The sequence below is a fragment of the Heteronotia binoei genome, chromosome 1 (assembly GCF_032191835.1).
Source record: "Heteronotia binoei isolate CCM8104 ecotype False Entrance Well chromosome 1, APGP_CSIRO_Hbin_v1, whole genome shotgun sequence".
Classification (NCBI taxonomy): Eukaryota; Metazoa; Chordata; class Lepidosauria; order Squamata; family Gekkonidae; genus Heteronotia; species Heteronotia binoei.
In genome coordinates, this window is record NC_083223.1 from 192,551,558 (window position 1) to 192,577,033 (window position 25,476).

The following is a 25,476-nucleotide window of genomic DNA, read 5'->3' on the forward strand; positions in this document are numbered from 1 at the left end:
ACCTCAAAAAAGATATTACAGTATTGGTAAAAGTGCAGAAAAGGGCAACTAGAATGATTAAAGGGTTGGAACACTTTCCCTATGAAAAAAGGTTAAAATGCTTGGGGCGCTTTAGCTTAGAGAAATGTCAACTGAGGGGTGACATGATAGAGGTTTACAAGATTATGCATGGGAAGGAGAAGGTAGAGAAAGAAATACTTTTCTCACAATACAAGAACTTGTGGGCAGTCAAATTGCTGAGCAGTTGAGTTAGAACTGATAAAAGGAAGTACTTTTTTTTTTCCAAACAATTTTTATTAGTAACATATGGTAATATATTCAATTTCTTACATCCTTAATAACTACTTTTTCCTCTATCCCATATATTACTTTCTACCTACCCCTCCCCCCGTTACTTGACCCCCGCCGGTGTACTATACTTAAAACATTATTATTACAGGTACCCTTAATTAATAAGAACCAAAATTCATATCCTCCTCCCTCTTATACTTAGTCATTATCAAAAATTGTCCAATGCTTTTTTATTTTCCACTCTTTTTCTACGTATCTTCTAAACTTCTTCCACTCCATCTTGAATACTTCTAGATCAATCCAATCCCATTTCTCTGGTATTATTTCTTCTCCTTTTCTTGTAATTTTAATAAGGTGGAATCATGTGTTTTCACTCTCTCTTCCACCTCCTGTACTTTTTTTGTTATCACTACAGTCTCATTTCTGAGATTCTCTATCTCTTTTTTTAATTCTTTTTTTGAGTCCTCAATACCCTTTCTTATTTCTTTTTTAGAGGCAGTTATCATTTCTTTCACCCCTTTCATTATCCTGGCTTCCATTGCATCTAGTTGAGCTTGCATTTTCTCCATTGAAGCAGACCTAGTATGAATTTGTTTCGGGTCTGACATGTAAAAAAGATCAAAAATTTTTATCTCACCAAGTTAAATTTGGACCATCAGGTTTAATAGAGTGAAGCTTGCCCTTTCCAATTAACCCAATTTCGCTGTCCTCTGAGCATCACAGGCTCAGATATTAATGTTTAAAGTTTTTATTTTCCCCAAAATGGCAGATGCGACTTTTGCTTCACTTTAAAAAAATTTCCTTCTTTTCCCTTTATCCAATTCAGATCTTCTTCACCATTATCCAATAGTCCTTACTTTAAAATTACCAACTCAATTAACTCCACCAATTTTTAATGCCCCAGTCACTTTAAAAACATTGTTAAAACTTTGTCCTCCCAACAATGGCCACTAATGTTTCTCTCTGATATTATAATCCTAGAGTAGGCTGTTTACTTCTTTTACTTCCTTCTTCTTCCTCTGGTACTTCCTGCTTTTCCTGCAACCAAGTCTCGTTTCGCTGGTAGAGAAATCTCGCGATGTCTGATGTACTTCCTGTGTTGACTATGAGTGCTGCAGATCTATGACAATGGGGCTACTTCCTCAACTGCAGAACTTCCTCAACTTCCTCAACTGCTCTCCCGGACCCAAAGATTGATGGGATTGAATGCGCTGGTCTGGCGTGGGATGTTGGAGAGGGGTTGGCAGTTTGGCTGGTGTACCGTCCGCCTAACGCACCAGCTAACGCCTTACCATCACTATTGGAGGCAGTGGCGGGCTGGGCGTTGGAGCACCTGAGGCTTATGGTCCTGGGTGACTTCAACGTCCATGCCGACGACACGGCCTCCACTCAGGCGATGGACCTAGTGTCGTCCATGGCGACACTGGGACTCTCTCAATTTGTCACGACTCCCACGCATCAGGCCGGGCACACATTAGACCTGATCTTTGCAGCCGGGATATTGGTGAACGATATCGCCGTAGAAGCAGTACCATGGTCGGATCACCTAGCCCTTAAGGCCCGTATGGGGACGCCGCCCCAACCCTGTATGGGCGGAGAGCCTATTTTGGCTCGCCCTCGGGGCCTGATGGACCCGGAACGGTTCCAAACGGCCCTGAGGGATCCCTGGCCCACTGGCAATTCCCTCGATGACCTGGTGGAAATCTGGCAGGGCCAGTTGTCCAGGGCTATCGACGAAATTGCACCCCGGCGTCCTCTGCGCCCTCGTACGAAGCTGGCTCCATGGTATACCTTGGAGTTGCGCCAGCTGAAACAAGGGCTCAGACGACTAGAGAGGCAGTGGAGGCATACTCGGGACGAAGCAACGAGAACATCCTATAGAACGTTTATGAAGTCTTATGAGATGGCAGTCAAGGCTGCAAAGAAAGATTACTTTGCAACCAAGATTGCATCTGCAAATTCGCGCCCAGCACAATTATTTAGAATAATTGGGGATCTTACAACATTGCCACAAGGCAAACCAAATGTTAGAGAATTAGAAATAGGCTGTGAGGCATTTGCGAAATATTTTGCAGATAAAATCTCGCTGCTCCGCCAAGACCTGCCTACCACATTGGATACAGTGAGTGAAATTGAGGCTCCGTGCCTGTCTTCGGGTTTAGTGCTGGACCACTTCGACCCACTCAGCCTGGAGGAAGTCGACAGAATCCTCTCTGCTGCTTGCCCGACAACATGCGATCTGGACCCTTGCCCCTCTTGGCTGATTAAATCTTGCCAAGGGGAACTTAGATGTCCTTTACGGGACATCATAAATAGATCCCTCTTAGAGGGGCATTTTCCAACACCTCTGAAAGAGGCTTTGGTCCGCCCTCTCTTGAAAAAAGCTACAGCAGACCCGGCCGAATTGGCGAACTACCGTCCGGTGTCTAATTTACCGTTTCTAGGTAAAATTATTGAGAGGGCCGTGGCGTTGCAGCTACAGGGGTTTCTGGATGACGCTTCTGTCCTAGACCCATGTCAGTCTGGCTTCTGGCCGGGCCATGGGACGGAGACGGTGTTGGTCGCCTTAATGGATGACCTCCAACGGCAACTGGATCGAGGCGGCGTTGCGATGCTAATGCTGTTAGATCTGTCGGCTGCATTTGATACAGTCGACCATCGGCTACTGACGCGCCGCCTCGCCGACATTGGGGTTGAGGGGTCAGCCTTGCAATGGCTTTCCTCCTTTCTCCTAGGTCGGGGACAGAGGGTGGCTATTGGGAGTAAGCGGTCCCGGAGGTGCACACTAGATTGTGGGGTGCCTCAGGGAGCAGTGCTCTCCCCGATGTTGTTTAACATCTATATGCGCCCCCTTACCCAGATTGCCCGGCGGTTTGGGCCGGGTTGCCATCAATATGCAGATGACACCCAGCTCTATCTACTAATGGATGGCTGGCCCAACCCCGCTCCAGGGAACCTCGACCGGGCCTTACAGGCTGTTGCGACATGGCTCAGGCTGAGCGGGCTGAAGTTGAACCCAGCGAAGACAGAGGTCCTGTGTGTGGGTCGCGGCGCTCCAGGAAGGGAAATAGCTCTCCCGGCCTTCGATGGTGCGCCATTGAAAGCGGCGCACCAGGTAAAGAGCCTGGGTGTTTTACTGGAGCCTTCATTATCAATGGAGGCCCAGATAGCAGCCACTGCCAAGTCAGCATTCTTCCATTTGAAGCGGGCAAGGCAGTTGGCCCCTTTTCTTGAGCGCCGGGACCTCGCAACAGTGATCCATGCAACGGTCACCTCAAGACTAGACTACTGTAATGCCCTCTACTTGGGGCTACCTCTGTGCCAGACCCGGAGACTGCAGCTAGTGCAGAACGCGGTGGCCAGGCTGTTGTTGGGACTCCCGAAACGGGAACATATACGGCCGGGGCTACGTGAACTGCACTGGCTGCCGATTATATACCGGGTCCAGTACAAAGTGTTGGTCATTACCTTTAAAGCCTTATATGGCCGAGGACTTGCCTACCTGAGGGACCGTCTTTCCCCATATGAACCCCAGAGAGCACTGAGGTCAACTGGGAAAAACCTAATGACTATCCCTGGGCCGAAGGAGATTAAATATCAGAACACCAGAGCACGGGCCTTTTCGATCGCGGCCCCTACCCTGTGGAACCGACTCCCCGAGGAGGTGCGGGCCCTGCGGAACCTCGATCAGTTCCGCAGGGCCTGCAAGACCACCCTTTTTAAACTCGCACACTCGGACTGCTAAGAAGGTCGGTAATTAAGGATCCGCCAATGCGGTCTAAAGATCTATACCGCTGTATAACTGCATTTATTGGACTGGTTTTAATTTTAAGTCTAATGTTTTAATGTTTTATATTGTAAATCTAAAGGTTTTATTTACTATTGTATGTTTTATAGAATGTTGTTAGCAGCCCTGAGCCTGCCAAGGTGGGGGAGGGCGGGATATAAATGAAATAAATAAATAATAAATAATAAATAAAACGATAAATTCCTTTCTCCTTTTAGCACTGTCTTTAAAATATACAAAGTTCAAATTTAGCCCCTTTTCTTCTTCTCCTTTCAGGCTTCCATTATATCCAACGCCCACCTTTTAATTTTGCTTTGTTTAGCTTTAGTTAGTCCCGGAGTGAAAAGATAGCGATCAATACCTTTTTTTTGTAGTTTATCCAAATCGACACCAGTCTTTTGTAGATTAGATGTTTAAAGTTGTAAAAGAAGACTCGAATCCTGTCGAGCTTAAGTCAAAGAAATGACTCTGGAAACTTCTGTAGATGATGAATATGCAACTTCTCTCCGGAGATCCCTCAAAGCCTCAAAGAAGCCCCCTCCAGGACTCCCTTTCAGCCAAGGTAAGTCTCCTCAAAGTATCTGTGCATATCTTGGACAATTCTCTAGCTGAGAAAAGTAGGCAGAAGGCATTAGTTTGCCTTTTACTACCCCGAACAGAAGTGCCAGCCTGCCCCCGTTAAGGAAAGCAGCTCAGCTTGCCATTTTCCGATCCCGGAAGTCAAAAGGAAGTACTTCTTCACCCAAAAGACGATTAACACATGGAATTCACTGCCACAGGAGGTGGCAGCGGCTACAAGCATAGGCGGCTTCAAGGGGGGATTGGATAAACATATGAAGCAGAGCCTGGGTAGTGCTGCTCTGTATTCTGGGTGCTTGTGGGGGGGGGGGCACAGTAGGAGGGCTTCTAGTGTCTTGGCCCCACTGATGGACCTCCTGATGGCACCTGGTTTTTTGACCATGTGTGACACAGTGTTGGACTGGATGGGCTATTGGCCTGATCCAACATGGCCTCTCTTATGTTCTTATGTTATGTTGGTTACTGGAACATACAAGAGAATTTCAGAAGAAAATCAGTTTGTGTTTTATAGAGCACAGCACAGTTTTACACTTTCTGAATCATGAAAAATTATTGTTGTTATGAAGAGCTAGAAATGATTCTTAATTGTAAAGATGTGTCACTGGTGACCAAGACCAAGATAATCCAAACCACAGTATTTCCCATTACTGTGGGTGTGAAGTTGGACAATGAAGAAAGCTGACAGGAAAAAAGTTGATTAATTTGAAATGTGGTGTTGGAGGAGATTTTTATAGATAACATGAGCTGCCCAAAAGATCAATATGTGGGTTCTAGATCAAATCAAGCCTGAACTCCCCTCCCCCTAAAAAAATAAATCCTGAACTCTCCCTAGAAGCTCAAATGACTAAACTGAGGTTATTGTACTTATGGTCACAGGGACAAGAGTCACTGGGAGACAATAATTCTAGGAAAAGTCGAAGGCAGCAGGAAAACAGAAGACCCAACATGAGACAGATTGACTCAGTCAAGGAAGCCACAGCCCTCAGTTTGTATGACCTGAGCAAGGCTGTTAACAATAGAGCATTTGGGAGGTAATTAATTTATGGGATCATCATAAACTAGAAACAACTTAACAGTACAATAGTTAATACACATATATTGGTCAGATTCTTTTCTCACGGGTGGGCTATATTAACAGAATTCCAACAAAATGTATGGCATATTAATATTCTGGCATATTTTGGAACAAACATATTCATTTACATTAATATGATTTCATAATTACAGTGGGCAAACAACACTGCATGAACAGTTTGTTTTAAAAATTAAATTGCAAAACACTACATACCTGCATTAATATTGATCCATAACCTGTTTGACAGTCTGCCCCAGCTGTTCTGTGCGAGCCAAAACAAGCAGATTCAGGCAGCACTTCTTCAAATGCCCATTCTTAGACGCTGACAAGTCTGATTGGAAGTGAGTTCATGGGTGTGAGGCAATCACTTAGGGTGACTTTAACTGTTACAAACAAGCAGTGACAGAGCAAGTACGAGTGATTTCCACTTCCTGTTTTCACATTCCCTCTGTCTTTTACAGTATTTAAGTTACCTTGTACCTGTGCTGAGAACTCTGTAGATCAAAGGGGACAAAAAGAAAAGAGAGGGGCCCAGATATGGGACCAGACATAAAGATAATGTGAGTGGGTGAGAAATTTCTCCCTTCTATTTTCTTTGTCCTTAATGCTTATGCCCTGTACATCTCATCTCAGCTTCCCACCATTTCCCCCCCCCTTCCAATAGCCTACATTTGTCCTAAACCACTTTGATGTAGTGGTTAAGAGCGTGGGCTCTAATTTGGGAGAACTGGGTTTGATTTCCCAGTCCTCCATATGCACCTGCTGATGGGGCCTTGAGTCAGTCACAAGTTCATTCAGAGCTGCTTTCTTAAGAGCAGTTCTTAAAAGAGCTCTTTCAGCTCCATCTACCTCAAAGGGTGTCTGTTGTAGGAAAGGGAAGGAGATTCCTAAGCTGCTCATAGACTCCAAGTGAAGGGCAGGATATAAATCCAATCTCTTCTTCTACTACTCAGTAGGACAATCTATGATTTGCTACTAACTCACACAATTTAGGCCATGCACATGATGTAGTATAAACTCAAAAAAATAACATTTGATACATGAGTTTTTGTGAGAATACAAGAGGCAGATTAAAAGGAAGCAGATTTTTTTCAAAGGCAGAGATGTGTGTTTTGGTATGTCTCAACATAAATCTCAATGCAGTTGTTAAATCCCTAAATAGACTTTCCATAGGAGTCATCATGTGTGTGTTAGTTAATGGCAGAAACATTTATAGGCCATAGCTGATGTCCTCAGGTGCTTACCTGGCAGGCTGGTTCTAATAGGGCTGTGGGTGAGCAACAATACACTGGTCTGGAAATTGAACAGTTAATAGTGAGTTTTCCCACAAACCAGCCCTGAATACTTTTTAAAGGAATAAGAATATAAGTGGTATTCACACCAGGAAACGTATATTCAGTTATCAATGTCCTAACAAACTGTCATCCTTCTAGATTGCTCAGCAACTGCTGTTTGATACAGGTCACCTCACTCTAATGTATAAAAAAATACTTGATCATTGACTTTAGTACTCAAATACTTCAGTGGTTTTATCAGAAGCAGAATAATAACCTGTTGGCATTATGCATTTATTTTACGGAGTAGAAGGCAGAAGATTCCTGCTTGTTTACAGTCTAAAATTTAGCACAAGGGAAATAACAGAGATAGGAGTCAGGTGTAAGTGGGAGGATAAGCTGAGGAAGGAGGATAACATTCATTTCATTTTTCTACTTTCAGTATGGAAAGGTAACCAGATAAGGGCAATTGCAATTTCTGCAGGCATTCTACATGCACATGGTCACAATCCTATGTACGCTTACAGGGAGTAAACTATTGGGCTCAATGGAACTTACTTCAGAGTAGACCTGCTTATGCATAATTGCTAGCATTGCCAAGTCTGTGTTGGAAAATACCTGGAGATTTTTTTTGGGGGGGGGGGATCCAGGAGAGGGCAGGGTTTGGAGAGGAGAGAGGCCTCAGCATGGTACAATGCCATAGACTCCACCCTTCAAAGTAGCCATTTTATCCAGGGGAGCTGATCTCTGCCAGCAGGAGATCAGCTATAAAAACGGGAAATCTCCCGGTCCCACCTGGAGGCCGACAACCCTCGTTTCCGTAGGTCTTATTGGTGGCTTTGGATGGAGACAGCACGGCTGCAACAGAAGGAGTCCCAGCTTGGGATCTTGTTTGAAACGAGTGTTTTAAATATGTTTTTAAATAGTTGCAGTAAGTTATACATAGTAAGAACGAACGAGGAGTGGAAAAACGGATGGTGGTATCTTTAACCCACAAAGGTTGGAGCAGATTTTGTTCTGAGCTAGTTAACAATGGAAACTTTTTTTTAAGTGTTTCCCTCCAGCCGTCCTGCCAAGCGATAGAGAGAAAAAAAAAGAAAGAAAAGAAAAAAAACTTGTTCCGCTGAGTTCAACCCCAGACAGGCCCACAACTTCCTTCCTGCTTTCCGACCCCCTCCCCTCCCCGCTCGCTCGCTTGCTTTTTTTCCTCCTGCACATTCAACAAAACGCCACGCTGAATGACACGGGTGGCGTTGGAAAAGAAAAGTAATTAAGCAGGCGGCACATCAGTGAACAAAATAAAGTTCTCGATTCAACCAGCTGAATAAGTCGCTTAAAAAACAAAGACAAAACCATTACACCGTAAAGAGGGAAAGAGAGCAAACACCTCCAAAGCCTTGATCTGGACGAGGAAATAATTTCTGGAGTATTTGAAAGTCTGAGCGTCTTGATGCCTGCGCTTTCCTCCGAGGAGATGTGAACTGGGAGAGTGCATCAGTCTCCATAGAACAGGTAAGGTCGACCTCTATGATTTTGTTCTGCGTCTTTTCTTCTCTTCTCTTCTTTCCCCTCCCTTAAGGGGACCGTTCTTTCCTGGGACCGTGTCAGTGTAGATTGAGACTGGGCTCGGTCGTGGGTGGCACAAATCCCCCAATTACGGAATCTTGTGCCCCTTCAAGACTCAGGGACGTATTGTGCCATCAGCTGAGACGAGCCAGAGCCCACTTCGCCTGATGGATGAAGAGAAATTTATGCCACAAAACCTTTGGTTGCCCATGACAAGGCTGCGATCAAACACACTAAAATAATGCACTTTCAATCCATTTTCAATGCACTTTACAACTGGATTGTACTGTGTGAACTGGCAAGTTGGAAAGTGCATTGAAAGTGGTTTGAAAGTGCATTATTGTGTGTGTGTGATCGCAGCCCAAGTGTCCCAAGGCTTGGTGTTGTTTTGGCTGCAACAGACTGCGATGCTACCCTTCCGAAAGTTTCAAGTTTCACTGCCGTTTCTACAAAACTCCTCTTCGCTCTGTTAAAGAGGTAGAGCTGGGCGACCATTGGGTTACAATTCAAGTTGGATTCAGCTGCACGTTAGGTTTGCAGGGGGCGTCTGCAATAAGCTCCTTTGAAGGCTGGGCTCGGAAGGGAAAAACCAGAGAGAGAGAGATTCCAGGGGATGTAGTGGGTTTCTCTACGCAGAGAGACGGTTCAGCCGCTAAGTTTTGTGGCGTTAGGAGATCTACGGTGATACTGATGGGCTCCAGCACTTCACCTCGGACTGGAGGTTTGGTAGAACCAGCCATTAGCTGTTGCCTAGGATCGTGAGGGAAAGACATCCATCAAGGGACTTTTAGATTGTACATAAACACAGATGGCCGCTTCCAGTCTGCTTACAAGATATCTTACACACATAGCCTCTGTCCACAGCTGGAGACACTCAAAGTTTCCATAAAATGAGCTCTAATCTTAATGGGTCATGCAGGTAGCAGCTCCAAGACAGCTAGCTTGCATGCTGCCACTACACAGAAACAGCAAGCAGGGCTCATAGATGGATTTGACTGTAGCATTTTGTGTGTAACAGCAATCCATACTGGAATTCTAATAGACAAGGCATATCATGACATGTAGCTTAATCCAGTAGAAAGGTATGCAGATTCATAAAACAATTACAATATACACAATTTCAAGTGGATTTACTTCTTTTATACTTCACTCTTCTCTCCAATGGAGACCTGAAGCAGCCTACATAATTATTTTTTATCAATTTTAATCCTCACAGCAACCCTGTGACTGTGAGGTGGGTTAGCCTGAGTGTGTGTGTGTGTGGCCCAAGGTCACCCAGCAAGATTCTAAAGTGGAGATTTGAACCTGGGTCTCCCAAATCCTGGTTGCTTTATCATCAGAAATATGCACAAAAGAGATCCAGTGTGGCATAGTGGTTAAGATGGCCAGACTAACATCTGGGAAACCTTGGCTCAAATCCCCACTCATGCCGGGGAAGCTTGCTGGGTGACTTTGGGCCAGTCACACTCTCTCAGCCTAACGTGCCTCACAGGGTTGCTGTGAGGATAATATTGAGGAGATGAGAAAGATGTAAACCACTTTGAGTCCCCACTGGTGAAACATGGGGGGTACAAATTAAATAAACAAAATGTGCCATATTCAACATGTGCAAGTTCTTTATATTTCATATGCATAATTAATACTTATCTGAGAGATAATAAGCAGTAACACAGGAGGCTAGAAGAGATATATGCGCACAGACGTACAGCACACCTCAAAGCAACAGGCAAGATTAAAGTCTACCCATACCTGTACAAATTCAGTTGTGTGATTAGATGAGAATAGTCCAGTAGCATAGTAAAATATATTGTATTTGCAAAAATCCTGAATAGCCAACTCACAGGATGGACTTTTAGACTTACAGGACTTGGAATAATAAACACAAACTTTGCTTTCTTTCCTATAATGGGCTTAGGATATAAAAATCACATATATTAAAATTTTACATTGTAAGTGGCCTTGAGTTCTGCATAGTACAAAGGCAGCTAATAAATGTCTTGAGAAATAAAATTTAACATTACAGCATAACTATAGTACAAATCCAGCTGAATATTCTCAGATGTAGACATGTTAAAGTTGTGCAAAAACAACAAAGGCATTGTGTTAAGGGCTGAAAAATTTATTGTGGCATAAGCTTTCATAAGCCAGAAGACACTTCCATAAATACATGAAGTGGTAAAGTTAGTGTGTGTGTGTATGTGTGTGTGGGGGGGAGGGGATTTTCATTTATATGATTGACAGTGCCATCCTAGGCAGAGATAAACTAGTCTAAGTCCACTAAAGTCAATGCACTCAGAAAGATGTAATTCTGCTCAGGATAGCACTGTCTATGTAGTTTTTAATTAATTGTTACTTTAATTGCTTTCTTTTACTGTTACTATTCAGAACCATTTTGAGAACCATTCTTGCTGAAAAACATATTGTAAATAAGTGAAATAAATATCAACCAATGTTACCACTTTGTCACTGAAGTCCTAATAAGACTTATGCTCTTATGAATGTATTGAAGTTAGTAGACTTAGAAGGTTGTAACTCTGCTTACTATTGCATCTTGAGCATCTTTCAAAATGGGCTGTGGCTCATGGAAGTCTTATGCTACAATGAATTTAATAGATTTGTTAGTCTTCACGGTACCACAAGACTCTTGGATGATAATGTAATTGGTACATACACACACACACAAGTGTGTGTGTGTGTGTGCGTGTATATATATATGTATGTATGTATGTGTGTGTGTGTGTGTGTGTAATAAACCAGAAGTTTGTAATGTAATACCACAGATGTCAGACTACGCTTTTTGTACCAGATGAATATCTGGTCACTCATCCACATTGGAATCCCTGCTGCTATAAATGCCTACAAAAATGTTGTTCCTTAGGCTTCTGGTTTTGAGTACAAAGTGAAGAACATTAACTATTCTATGTTAAATAACCTTGAGCTGGGGCATTGCCAAAATAGGTACACAGAGTAACAACGCATGAAACTTATATATGCTTCGCTACTATGCATAGCAATCATTGTTTCATGCTATCTACTCTTACTTTGGACAGGAGGGATTTGGACAAAGTATATCTGATATTAGAAAATACTACACATATTTACTCATTAAATTAAATTGTGTGTGCCTTGCTTTCAAATAAATGGGCAAAAGGCTGAAGCCACAGATAGCTGGCCCAGATGCTTAGTAACCCTCCACCAAGGGTTCATCAAGTTGCCCAGCTATTTCAGAATTCATAAACAGTAGCATGTATTGGTTGGTTCATTTATGATCCTAAGAAGAGTTGCATCCTTCTAAATCCTTTGAAATCCAAGTCTCCTTTAGTAGACTTAGAAGGGTGTAACTTAGCTTAGGTTGGCAGTGTGTGTGTCATATGAGACCATACAAGAAGGCAGACACAAACAATTCTACTTGTGCAGGTGGGCACACAGAGAAATAGAATGCACAGAATAAACCATGATGTTAAAATGATTAAATTGCCCAATTTCTGCTGGACAATGTACAAGTCCGTAAGAAAACATGCAAATAAAAACTGTCAGTAATTTAAAAACATTTTAAAACCAGATGGTGATCATTAATCCCAGTTCAGACTGCTGGCTACTTTGCAGGCAGGGAGAGGAGGCAAAATGCATCTAGAGAGTGGAGAAGGGTGCCAGCTAAGATGGTAACTGTCACTGTCCTCAACCCAAAACCTGGTGGAACATCTCTGCCTTACAGACTGCGCAGAATTGCATAAGGTCCTGTAGGTTCTTGATGGAATCCAACTGAGAGTTCCACCATGTTGGGGCCAGAACTAAGAAGGCTCTGGCCCTGGTCGAGGACAGCCAGATGTCTGCTTGGCACAGACAGAAGAATGCCAGCCCGACAATGTGCATGACTTGGGATCCATTTTCAAGAATCCAAGATCACTCCCAGACTCTTAATGGACTGTGCCAGTGTCAGTGGTGCCCTGTCAAGACTGGGCAACCTATGCCCCAATCCTGAAGCCCCTCCACCCAGACACAGAACCTCCATCTTGGTTGGATTCAGTTTTACCCTACTCTGTTTCAACCATCCAACCTTGGCCTCCAGACCCACAGCCAGATTTTGTGGGGTGGTATTAGGGTGGCTATCAAGTAACAGATACAGCTGGGTGTCATCAGCATATTGATGGCACCCAAGCCCAAACCTCTGCACCAGCTGGGTAAGAAGCAATGGGGAGAGAAGTGCCCCCTGAGGGCCCCCAAATATTAAGGGGTATCTAGAGCACACATTCTCTCCTTGCACAACACTCTGTTCCTAGCCTTGGAGAAAAGTTATATGAGATACTGGGCATGTACAGTTTTGTACAGAGAAGTCCTTCTTGCCTAGCTGTATTGTGATTTTCATTTGGGCCTAAATTTCACTTTGCATAGTCACTTGCATGACTCACTCCATTGGACTAGCAGTTTTGCCAGCCTGTCTTCCCACAGTTTCTTAAAGCATTTAAGCCTAAGGCTTCTATCCTCCCTTCCCCAAACCCTCACACCTTCTTTCTTACAGAAAAGCTTCCCCTCCACCACATACATTTAAAATTTCTTTAGCTCCATGACCTTCCTCCCAAGGGCTTTTGCCCTCACCCTTTACTTTCTTCAGCCTGATGGGTACGTTTCCAGGCCCAACTTTGCTCTCCATCTTCTGTCATTTTATTGAGGCCAGTGACCTGGGTTAGAGGTGCCATCATCACTCCTTGAAGCCCCACAAGTGAATCCAGAGTGAGTTTCCTCAACTTCATGGCTGGGGCTCATAACCTCCCCCAACCCACTTCTTAGCTGCAAGAAGTTGCCTTATACTGAGCCAGGCTGTTGGTATGGGCTACTCTGATTGGAAGGAGATCACCAGGGTCTCAGGAGCCGGGGTCTCACATCAGCTATGACCTGATTATTTTTAATTGGAGGTTTCAAGGATTAAACCTGGGATTTTCTGCATCTAAAGTAGATGTATTATTTATTTAGATTTATGTGTCACACTTGTTCTCCCAATGGAGACTCAGTGCAGTTTACAACTTAATTTTCCTCACCTCCATTTTATCCCCATAACAACAACGCTGCAAGATAAGTTAGTCTGAGAGACAGTGATCAGGCCCAATATTCTAACCACTATACTTGATGGTTCTGCCACTGACCTACAGGCATATAAAAGCTTTTGTGTCCTCTTCCCTTGTTCTTAGACATGAGGGCTGATTACCATTACTGAGCAATAGACAAGTGCACCTTTAAGACCTTTAAGACTTCGTTTTATTCAGAATGTAAGCTTTCATATGAGGTTCACAAAGCCCCAGTCTTCTTAGTTGTCTATATTTTCGGCAAGACAGAGCACTGGAAACAAACTTCAGCTGTGGTTCTCTGCTAGTATTTCTGCAGCTTGTAGTGGGTTTCTCTTCAGCCAGCATCACCCCCCAAGTCCCCGACTTGAAAGTTGGAAGGGCTCCAACCTTTTCAGAAATCATATTATTTCAATTGGCTTGTGACCACATTTACTTTTACACAGGTCTTTTTTTGAGCCTGAATGCACAGGAACACAGTTTCGGCTGGCTTGATGTCAGGGGGTGTGGACTAATATGCAAATGAGTTCCTAATGGGCTTTTCCTACAAAATAGCCCTGCTTTTACAGAAAACAACCCTAGATTCTAAAGTGCTTTATCATGTTCACAGGATGAGCCTTGACAGTTAAAAACAGGCTGTTGTATCTTGAGCTGAGAAAACTGTTAGGCTGAGTGATTTCCTAAGCCTCAGACGAATGTTTACCGTTTAAAAGAATGCACTCCATGTCTTAGGGAAGGTCCCTAATAAAACGATGGAGAGATGGGGAAATGATGGCTGGATTGTTTGCACTTGATAGTTTCTGAAGAAGGCTAAATAATGATTCACAGTAATATCTCAACCGACTATGAAATCGAAAGTTTTGCTGCCTGTTATGGCATTTAAAACTCCATAAGCCTTAGTTAGGGCAAGGTCTAACACCCTAGTGAGCTGTCCGGGTTCAAGTACAACACAGCTTGCGGCTAAGCTTCGCTTCTCCGCCCCCCCCCCCTCCGCTCCACGCCCGCCTTGGAGCACCAGCTTTGCCACCATTGGCCGAGCTCCGAGACCCCGGCAGCGAATGAGCGCGCCCGGCTGGAGCCATCTAGCTTTTCCCGCGCTCATTGTCCTCTGTCTCCTGCTTTCTCCACAGTTGTTTATGGAGCTGCGGGCCGGGGCCAGCTTATCATCCGTGCGCGTCTGGTGCTCCCCAGGCGATGCCGCCACCGCTGTGGCTGCTGGCCCTGAGAGGACGTGGGCTGCTCGGCAGAGGCTGACCTCGGAGGAGGAGGAGGAAGCGGAGCCTGTCCCCCGGCGGCCGGACCCATTACTATGGCCGTGTCCTGCTACGCGCTCAACAGCCTAGTGATAATGAAGAGCGGCGAGGAAGAGGAGGAGAGGCGCGGCGGCAGGAGCAAGACGCCTCCTTTGACGCGCAGGCAGGTGCTGCCTGGTTTGGGCCGGGGGAGCGAGAGGCACAGCAGCTGCTACCCGCTTCCTAGGCGCAGCGTCGGCTCCAGTAGCAGCAGTAGCAGCAGCCCGAGCAGCAGTAGCAGCGCTGCCGCCGCCTCCGGATCGGCTTTCCTTTTCCCTTCGGCGGAGCAGCCCGAGGCGGCCGAAGAGACGGCGAGCGCTCGCAGGACTCCTCGACGGTTGAGCAGCCCGAGCTGGGCGAGCCGCTTAGGGCAAGGGCTGCAAGCGAGCCCCCCGAGCCGGTCGCCCTCCCCTGGCTCAACACGGATCCTCCAGCGGGAGCTGCAGAACGTGCAGGTGACCCAGAAAGTGGGGCTCTTTGAGGCGCACATCCAGGCACAGAGCTCGGGTGCTGCTACACTCCTCCTTAAAAGCCCCCGTCCAGGCAGGAGGAGGTCGCCTTCACCGAGCCCAGCCTTGCCAGCTCAGCCACGTGTTAGCATGCCAGCCAAGGGAACCAGGAAGCAGGAGGAGGAGGAGGAAGAGAAGATGAAAGGTCCAGGGAATCCTCTGTCCCCGTTGGAGACCATGGGGAGGACACTGGAGCAGGAGAGGGACCAGGGTGCCCCGGACAAGACAGAGAAGAACAGCCACTCTCCTGGTGCGCCTGGCACAACCGAGATGGAAAACGGGCTCTCCTGTGTGCCGCGCCCAGAGGAGATGAAGATGGGCACAAGCCTCTTCAGAGTGCAGGATTCAAAAGAGGCAGAGAAGGGGACCAGATTGTCCCAGACACCCCATTCAAATGAGACAGAAGAGGATGTGTTTTCAAAGAGGCATTGTTGGGATGAGATGGAGAGAGCAAAGGGAATATCCAAGGAGCAGGATTCGGGAAAGGCAAGAAGGATGGGGTCTAGTGGGAGGCAGGACATGGAGGAGAACAAGAGTCAATCCCCTGAGGGGCAGAACTCCCGAGTGCTGGACTGGGCAAGTGGGTGCCAGGGAGCTCAGGTGTCAGTAGGGACCAGCAGCGGGAGGCAGCCAAGAGAAGGTGGAAGGAGGCATTCGGAGGAGCTGGATGGGGTGAACAGATCTTTCAAGGATCCTGGCTTCTTGGAAGCTCAGCAGGGGAGGAGCAGCTATGACAGAGGGCAGGGCCCAGAGGCTAGGGAGCTGCCCCTTGGAGAGCAGCTCCGGGAGGCAGGCATCCCACTTTGTCCTGCCAGGACTGATGAGAAAGAGGGCAACAGCAGCAGCTGCCTGTTGGTTTTGGCAGACTCTCTAAAGAAACTACCATCACCCTCTGAGCCACTTCCTAAACTTATGGCAGAAGTCACTGGAGATGGCCTGCAAGAGAAGCAACCTGAAGAGCAGCTGCCACCATCTACAGAAGCAGGAGGACAACAGGGGAAATCCCTGGGAGAAGGGGAGGGCCTCTATATAGGAGGTGGCAGCATCCCTGCAGTCATTGTTACTGACTTAGGCACTGAGGAGGAGGGAGAGGCAGGAGACAGCCCTCCCAAAAATATGCCCATCAGAAAACTATCTTCTTCCTCTGCTTCTTCCACTGGCTTTTCCTCATCCTGGGAAGAGTCAGAGGAGGACATTTCCAGTGATCCAGAGCGGTCCTTGGATCAGAGTCCAGCCTTTCAGCAGACCCTGGATAAGCCAAGAGTGGTAAGTTTTGAACAAAGTATCTCTTAGACAATAACAGGGTGGCACCTGGCAGGTTTCTGAATGGGTTGTTGAAAGTTCCATCTCCCTTCCTACCTCATACAAACATTCAAGTTGGAAATTCTCTTAATAGGAAACATTTTCGGTTTAATACTGATTCTGTGTTGCTGCTTAGCATCAGGACTTTTCATAAGTACTGTGTTAGCTTCTCCTGTCTTCTGGCTTGTTCAGCTAAGGTTCGCCCTGTTAACAGGGAAAGGTTGAATCTTTACATGAATAGTGTTATGGCTGCTGAGTTTGTGCTGTCTGTCATACTGGAGATTCCACAGAATTGGAGATCTGTAGAGAGGACCATGTGATGGACCCTGGGGTCACCGCCCTTTCTCACCACAATGGGGCTTCTTGCTAAAAGTGTGGAAGCCTTGACAGCCATCACGTAGCAGGGTGGTATATGTGGTTATCCTTTCCCATTTTATTCTCACAATAAGCCTGTGAGAAAGACTCCGAACGTTGTCACCCAGTGAAGATTTGAACCTGGTTTTTAGTTCCGCATTCGTTGCTGTATCACCCTGGGACACAATCTGGGCAGACGGAGTTCAACGAAAGATATGTAATTCATTGATCTGAATTGCTTCCATTTAGAAATTCATGTTTTGTGAATGAGCATGCTCACTAACTAGTCAGTTGCAAACCAATTGTTATAGCAACAGAGCCTTTATAGAATCTTCATGTGAAATCTGAAAGCTCTGGATACGCAGCCTGCAAACACTGCAGACTGCTTAGAGCCAAGAGACTGATTTCTGTGTGTCTTTTTCAGTATATATTCAAGGACACTAAGCATTAACTAACCTGAAGGTTAAAGCTGCAATCCTGTACACATTTATTTGTCAGTAAGTCCTGTGAAACCAGTGTGAATTTTGCTTTTGAATAAACACTAATAGAATTGGGCTGCAAGTTTTCAGAACTTTTAATTAAAAGGCTGGTGGAAACTGGACAGCACAGCATTCTTCAATCAGATAGAAAGGTAAGTTTCCATGTGACTAGTTAACACAGTTAAAGGTATTCACTATTTGGTAAATGAACACATTGAAAGGCTCAGATACTTGGGTGTCATAAAATAGTACAGGCTCTGTGGATGATCTTGGTGATAAGCAGGTTGGAATTTCCTGAATACTAGCTTCTTTGATGATCTACTGGTCCCTTGGTCCAATAAGCGACTTGTCATATACGTCACCTGCTCTGAGCCTGGACACAGGGAGAGTGAAATAAATAAAATATATAAATTAATAAATCAATTAAATATAAATAAATAAATAAAATAATTAAAAATTACTTATTAATTAAAATAAATTAAATATACATGATTAATTTTTATAGTCAAAAGTTATTTCCTGCCATACTGGTCCACAAGGGAGGAGGATAGAGACTTAATTTTAAAAAAATGAATATTGAGACTTTGGAGAACATAATACAATGATATATCAGTGTGATGATCTCGCAACAATTTTTTTAAAAAGTCCCCCGTGGCAGGGGGAGGAAGTGGCTGCAGGGACAGTGCCAAGGAAAATGGCTGCCATGTGCATGGGAAACCCCAAAATTTCCCACCCACACAGCAGCCATTCATGTTTTACTGGAGTTGTCTCCAAAACTTTGGAGAATAGCAGGTTTGAGAAAGAGTGGAGGGGAAACCGTGAAGTGCCAAGAGGTGTACGAATGCAGCACAATGCAGTGGGTAAGCAGTGAAACCCCCCACTTCCCAGCAGCACTGAACTTGGGGCAAATCATCCATGGGGAAGTGGTCTCAGTTTGAAGAGCTTCTAAGTGTACAGTTATAGGTGTTAAACCAGTTTGAGTCACTTATTATAATTAGCATGTTATAAATAGCTATAAATTAAATGTATTTCTAAATTATTGCTTTTAATGGACCAGTTTAAGCAATGTTAATTGGATCAGTTTGGATAGTCAAAGTCCATGTGAATCCTGCCACATAATGACTGCAGCTTTGTCTGCCATTGCAGACATGGGAAAGAGGAAAAATGCATTATTTGCATCCTCTGTAATGGTTTCTAAATTCCTGTGGTCCAAACAGGTGTTCATGTGTGCTCACAACTGAGTTCCCCTTGGATTTCCCCCATAAGATGATGGTACAAAGTCATTTCATGGTAGGAAGAATTCCAGGGGTCTAGTTAAGGCAAGGGAAGTTTCAGCTGTTGTGTTCATCATGGATAACTGGGGAAAATTTATTTTAATTAGTCTTTCATCTTAAAGGAAAACAAAACAATCCCACACTGACTGCCGCTCTGGTCTGCTTCATTACTGAGACCTCATCAGCTGCTACTAATCAGGAATGCTTTATGCTTTTATTCTCAAATAAAAGCCAGCATTATTGCTGGGCTCTTTCCCTGTCTGAATTGACTTCTGCCTTGCTGATGATATGTTTTTAAGAGTAGTTTCATCTAGACATTTAAACAAGTATCTGCCAAGGAGAATCTAAGATTTTTTACCTAAATTTCTGATCCGATTTAATTTCTATTCTCATACGTGTCCTCTAGTCAGTGCCAGGGCTGGCCCTGCCAGTAGGCTAACTAGGCAATTGCCTAGGGCACTGGCCTTCTGGGGGTACCAAATCGGGTGCCCCCCATATGACTAAGTGATGTTATCAGTGTGGGATGGGTGTGTGCCAGAAGTTAGTCTTTCCCTAGGGTACCAGACAGCCTAGGGTTGGCCCTGGTCTGCACTCCATGTGATCATCAATAACATTTTAGCTATCATATCCAGTCCAAACTGGGGTTCCCAAGTCACATATGGCTGCTTCTACTGGTAAAGTGCAAAGTTCCAGAGTTATTGCCATGTGTGAGGTTGTGAAGGGGGTGACTTACATAAAACAGATACATGGAAACCCAAAGTCTCTTTGACTGTTTTAAAGTAACATATTAACCACTAAACCAGAAGGCTGTGTAAGGAATGATCAGTCTCCAGTTATCATTCTGAACAGGTACCAGTCTTCTGATTAGAAAGACATTTCAGCCAATGTCATTCAATGTTGTCTTTTAAGAACTTTATGTAAAATCACTCTAGTTACTCTTGAACAGATTAAATAAACTATCACAATTATGCAGAAAATAATAGCAGAAATTATGCAGAAAATAATAGCATATGCAAATGAGATTCAGACCAACATGGGAAGCCATGTTGGTCTGAAGCAATAGAACAGAGTTTGAGTCCAGTGGCACCTTTAAGAGCAACAGTTTAACACTGGGTATAAACTTTTGTGTGCATGCACACTTCTTCAGATGCACATTTCTTCAAGCATCTGAAGAAGTGAGCATGCACACAGAAGCTTATACCCATAATTATTTTTTTTTTTGGTCTTGATGCCAGTGGACTCAAACTTTGTTCTATCTAAATAAGATTAGATAAAAAGCGTATGTCATGCCTTGCCCTACCTAGCCTGCATTTAAAAATAAAATGCAATTTCTAAAAATCTTACCAAGCCTTTTCAGAAAAGAAAAGAAAATCTTATTGCAACTGAAGTTGAGGGCTTCAGGGTTGTTAGTCTTGCTATCTTATGTAGACACAACTGCATTACTTTCTTAAACCATCTAATTCTTAAACCATCTAATTTTCCCCCTGAAGGTATGATGTTAAACATCTGTGGGCATTCCAAAGAATAATTGTTGCAAACTTTGTTCCATTTGGTCTTGGATTTATTTTATATATAAGGCCATTGATTTATAAGTTATCCTCTTCAAGGCTGAAGCTGTAGGTTTGTTGGAACAGTGAAGAAGTGCATGTTTGCAGATTTACACAAGAACTTAAAAGCAGACTCTCAGGCCTACTGTATCAAAACATCCTAAACGGCAATTTAAAGTTAAAATGTGCAACAGTTGCTCACAGGCCAGTTCCCACAGCATTCAAATGTTTGGTTATTTTTTGTCCACAAGTGATAGGTCATTTCCCTCTCCTTGTTAAAGCTGCCATTGACTCTTGTGCTTTATCCTCTTTGACACCTAACTCCCACCTGCAGACTGAAGAAAGATCCTTGTGTGACTTGTGAACACATCCCCCCCCCCTTTAAAAAGTTTATAAGATTTTGGGAGGGGGGCATGTGTAACGGTAGTGTGTGTCTTGGGGGTTCTCAGATATTTGTATGTGGTTTGGAAGGTCACCAGTGTCCTTTGGAGCCACTGTTGACTCCATTATGGAAACATATTACTTAAGTGACTATACAGTTTTTTGTAGTGGAGCTAACAGCAGTTCCATGGGGCAGTTTGAAGATGAAGAAATGCTGGGAGAGGACAGCAGGAGCCACTTTTTTCCTGCATGTTTTTATTTCAAGCAGAAAAGGGCTGGTATATGTCTGGGAGATACAGGACTTCTGATACCAAATCCTTGTGGTAGACATGTGGAGTTTGTAATATGCAGAGAGACTCTTGGTTCAATTTGATTGCAGCCAGTGGAGTAAGGGCACTTCCAGACATAGTGTCCTTTAGCTAACTGGTGCCCAGAATCTACATAGGTACACTGAAGAGGCTATGCTCTGCATGATTCTTCATGCTGATAGATTTTTCAGGATGTTTACTTTGGGACAAAGGAGAAAGGTGGGGTATAAATGACATAAATAGATAAAATGCTTGTATCTATTTCAAAAATTCTATCAAAACTTGTCTTTTTTATATAACTCTTTTGCAAAATTTGGAAAATACTTTTAAGAAGTATTATGTTCTGAGTGAGCTAAGGTTTTCTTGGCTGTTTGAGCATAAGTTTAGTTCAGACCGGGGCTTTTTTTTTTTTTAGCAGGAACACACAGGAATGCAGTTCTGGCTGGCTTGGCACCAGGGGGTGAGGCCTAATATGCAAATGAGTTCCTGCTGGGCTTCTACAAAAAAAGTCCTGGTTCAGACCTTTTGTCCATCTAACTTAATGCTAACGGGAAGCAGCTTTCTATCATTTTGGGTCTTTTGACTGGAGACCCATGACATGTACACTGCCAGCTAAAACAGAAGAGGTGGGTGGCAAGGGGCCAGCAAAATGGCATCAGTGTCATCAGGGCTAGTATGTGCTCTGCTGCCTTTTGTGTTAAGCCAGTCAGTGCTTTAGGCTCATTGTGTTTGTTTTAAGCTGTGTATATAAGAGGGAAGCTCTTTCCATCAGTTTCTGACAAAAAGTTGCTAACTGTGAGCTTTATTCATCTTCTTTTAAAGCTCTTATTCTACCAATAGAATCTTAGTCAACTGCAACATTGGTAAATTATGCAATATTTTGTAATAGAACAAAGTTTGAGTATAGTGGCACTTTTAAGACTAATAAAGTTTAATTCTTAAAGGTGTCAGTGAACTCAAACTTTTATATTGCTTCAGACCAAAACGGCTACCCACCTGAACAATATTTTGTAGGTCATCACTCCAGGTTAAAGGCTCAAGTCTGGTCCACATGTGCAGGAGCATGAGGTGGTTAGAATGCTAAGGGGGTAAGATTGACATGTCCTTTCAGACCACTTGGAGGGAGAGGGTCCTGGATTTGCAGAGAGTTCCAAAGAACATTCAGAGCCAGAATCCACCCACTGCAATCTGGTGTAGTTCATTTAGCCATCTCAGGCTGCGCCACTTCATTCTCACCTAATTTTTCTGCATATGTAAACCATGCTTAAATATATATATTGTGGAATAAGTTCTTGGTGGTCCACTTTGTCAGGTGCATGCATTGGGACTTTAGTCCATTAGTGCTCAGTCCAACATAAACTCATTAGTTTTTACAGTTCTACAAGACTGGTGTTTGCTGTGATAGTGTAACACCTCTTTAATCACTTAGATTGGCTCCTGTTATTCAGGATATGGCATTCAAACAAAAATACAAAACTGTGTGGCACAAATGTCACTTACATAAATAAATAAACTGCAGCTAGTGCAAAATGCAGCAGCCAGGCTGCTACTGGGACTGCCTCGGTGGGAACATGTGCAGTCTGGGCTGCGGGAATTGCACTGGCTGCCAATTGTTTACCGGGTTCGTTACAAGGTGCTGGTCATTACCTTTAAAGCCCTATATGGTCGAGGACCTGCCTACCTTAGGGACCACCTCTCTCCATATGTTCCCCAGAGAGCACTGCGATCAAGTTCAAAAAATCTTCTTGAAATCCCTGGGCCAAAAGAAACTGAATTAAAAGCTACCAGAGAACAGGCGTTCTCTACAAAGGCCCCCCAATGGTGGAATCAATTGCCGGAGGAGGTGCGGGCCCTACGGGATCTTAACCAGTTCCGTAGGGCCTGCAAAACTGCCCTCTTCCAGCTAGCTTTTTAAGACAGAACTCCTGATAAGATCAGTAATACCGAGCCATCTTATACGCCATTCGACTGTATTTTAATGTCATACTGTTTTATTGATTTTATTGTTTAAATTATTAATTATATTATCTATTGTTTATCTGTATCATGGTTTTACCATGTCTTGTTAGCCGCCCTGAGCCTGCCTAGGCGGGGAGGGCGGGGTATAAATAAAAGTTTATTTATTTATTTATTTAAACATATCTCATAATACATGACCAAAAGTGCAGAAAAATTAATGGAGCCCAGCTCCCGAGTAAGTAATTCAATCAGTTCCATTCTCACAGAGGATGAAAGTGGTTATTCCATCCAGTCCAAGCCCTCACGAAGAGGGGAAAGGGCTCAAAGAGCAGCGGTGAAGTGCAAGTCCGTTCAAAGGAACTCTCCACCTTACTCCTCTTCTCTCAACTGCTGGAGCATTTGCCTGTTTTGAGATCTGTGATGTGCAGTTGAGAGAAAGTTACTCACCATTTATCTTGCTCTTGATAAAGTCTGAATTGCCCAAGGGCGGTTCTCCGAAACGTTCAGCAAGTATAGTCAACAGACGCGTTGAGAGATTGACGACGGATTCTTTCGACAAGTGAAGAGGAGTAAGTGGAGAGCTGCTGTTGTTGCCCCACCTCTTCCTAAGTTTCACTTCACCGCTGCTCTTTGAGCCCTTTCCCCTCTTCGTGAGGGCTTGGACTGGATGGTATAACCACTTTCATTCTCTGTGAGAACTGGACTGATTGAATTACTTACTTGGGAGCTGGGCTGCATTAATTTTTCTGCACTTTTGGTCATGTATTATGAGATATGTTTGAATACAAACTTATTTATGTAAGTGACATTTGTGCCACACAGTTTTGTATTTTTGTTTGAATTTTGCGACAGTGTTCTGCTTTGACAGGTTCTTCGGATTCAGGATATGGCAGCTATGATACCTAGTATGACGTGCTAACAACACACAGGAGTTTCAGATTTGGGCTGATCACTGAATCTGCATGAAATATGTAGTAGGCATATTTTGTTATCCTTTTTCCAGATATTCATTTGTTCCTTCCTTTTGTTTGTTGCATGTTGTAATAATTTCAGCAATACATGATAACATTACAACCTTTGTTTGGGGTGGATTCTACCCCATAGAGTTAACATCAGGTTAATTTCTCCACTTTTTGTGGATTATAATGAGTGTTTCAGCCACATTATGAGCAAATGGCTGATTACTTAATCATATTTCCTTCAGACTGATAATAAAGACTGGCTGTATATTTGTATAGGCATCATTTCACTAGCTGGGATGTCAACAACAGAAAAGAAGATATCTGTTTATCAAAGACAGAACTGGATCATTAACCATATTCTGGGGCAGGAGACTTGAGCACAGTGACTTTCTTGCCTTTTAGGGGGTAGAAAAGCTATCATGATCATAACAGCCTTATTATATAATCTGTCAATGAAGGGGAGACCCCTGAATAATTATGAACACCCCTATAATAATAATAAATGAAAATATGGGTTTGTGCCTTCAAAAGAGAATGTCTGATGCAACATTTAGAGTGTCTGTTGGGAGGCCCCTCAGAGGAGCTTCTGCTAAACTGTCAAAGCCAGGCAGCCCAAATGGGTGTGAGACGAATGTGTATTGATAACAGGAAACTCCTTGTTGAATAAAGATAAGCAGACACACTGGAGAACTACCAGGGAGAAAGGGGAGGGGGGAAGTGAATCAGATAACGTGTAAGGGGCCAGGCTGCAGGCTCGCTTTTGCTTAAAGCTGATGGTTTGAGAAGTGTACGGGGTTCATTATTTTTGGGAGCCTTGATGCTCAAATGAACCTTGCTATTGGTGCCAAATAGTAAAATACCTCGTTTTCAATCAGTAAGTGTGCGCCTCGTTATTTCCCTGCTAAATCAAGTTTGTTCTAGAAAGGCCAGTAAACTTGCAAAGTTGCTTTGCTTATGGAAAGTTTCTTGAATCGATGGACTTTTTGCTGTCAATGGAAGCCTAGTCTTGCACCTCTAGCCTTACGTAGAACTGCCTCCAGCTTCTTCTGTCTTGTTCAGCTAAAGAGTAATAGGGTTTTTCCCCATGAGAATCAACTGTACTCATGCCCCTTATTAGTAGGAACAAGTATAAGAAGCTTGAAGAGCACTTGTGTAAATGTGTACACATGTGCAATCAAACATTTCACTGGGCATGTTCATAATCAGAATGCAAGTGCATATAAATGTGCTTGCTCACCTATTTTGACTTCTTTCTAAAAAATCATTTTCTGGAAGTGTGTTCCAGTTTTTGAGATTGAGTACATGTAGTCTACATGTAAGCTAACTTGATAATATTTGACAAAATTGACTGGTGGCAGCCAGGAGCATACTTACAACCCAAGCTATTAGAGAGCAATCCAGATTTGGACCACTGATTTCATCTAACTTTGAGATGTCCAAGTTTACCTGCATCTCACAGACTCAATGACCCTGATGC

The 25,476-nt window shown here is 43.9% G+C and overlaps 1 protein-coding gene across 1 annotated transcript in view; it reads left to right on the top strand.

The window, feature by feature from the left end:
* Window positions 1–8,192: 8,192 nt before the first annotated feature.
* The window catches only part of ITPKB (inositol-trisphosphate 3-kinase B), a 116,004-nt gene continuing 98,720 nt past the window's right edge, over window positions 8,193–25,476 (top strand). The window contains exons 1-2 of the mRNA XM_060245520.1: window positions 8,193–8,518; window positions 14,763–16,699. Of these exons, the coding sequence (XP_060101503.1) occupies window positions 14,942–16,699 (1,758 nt within the window). The 5' untranslated portion in view covers window positions 8,193–8,518; window positions 14,763–14,941. The remainder of the gene's footprint in view (window positions 8,519–14,762; window positions 16,700–25,476) is intronic.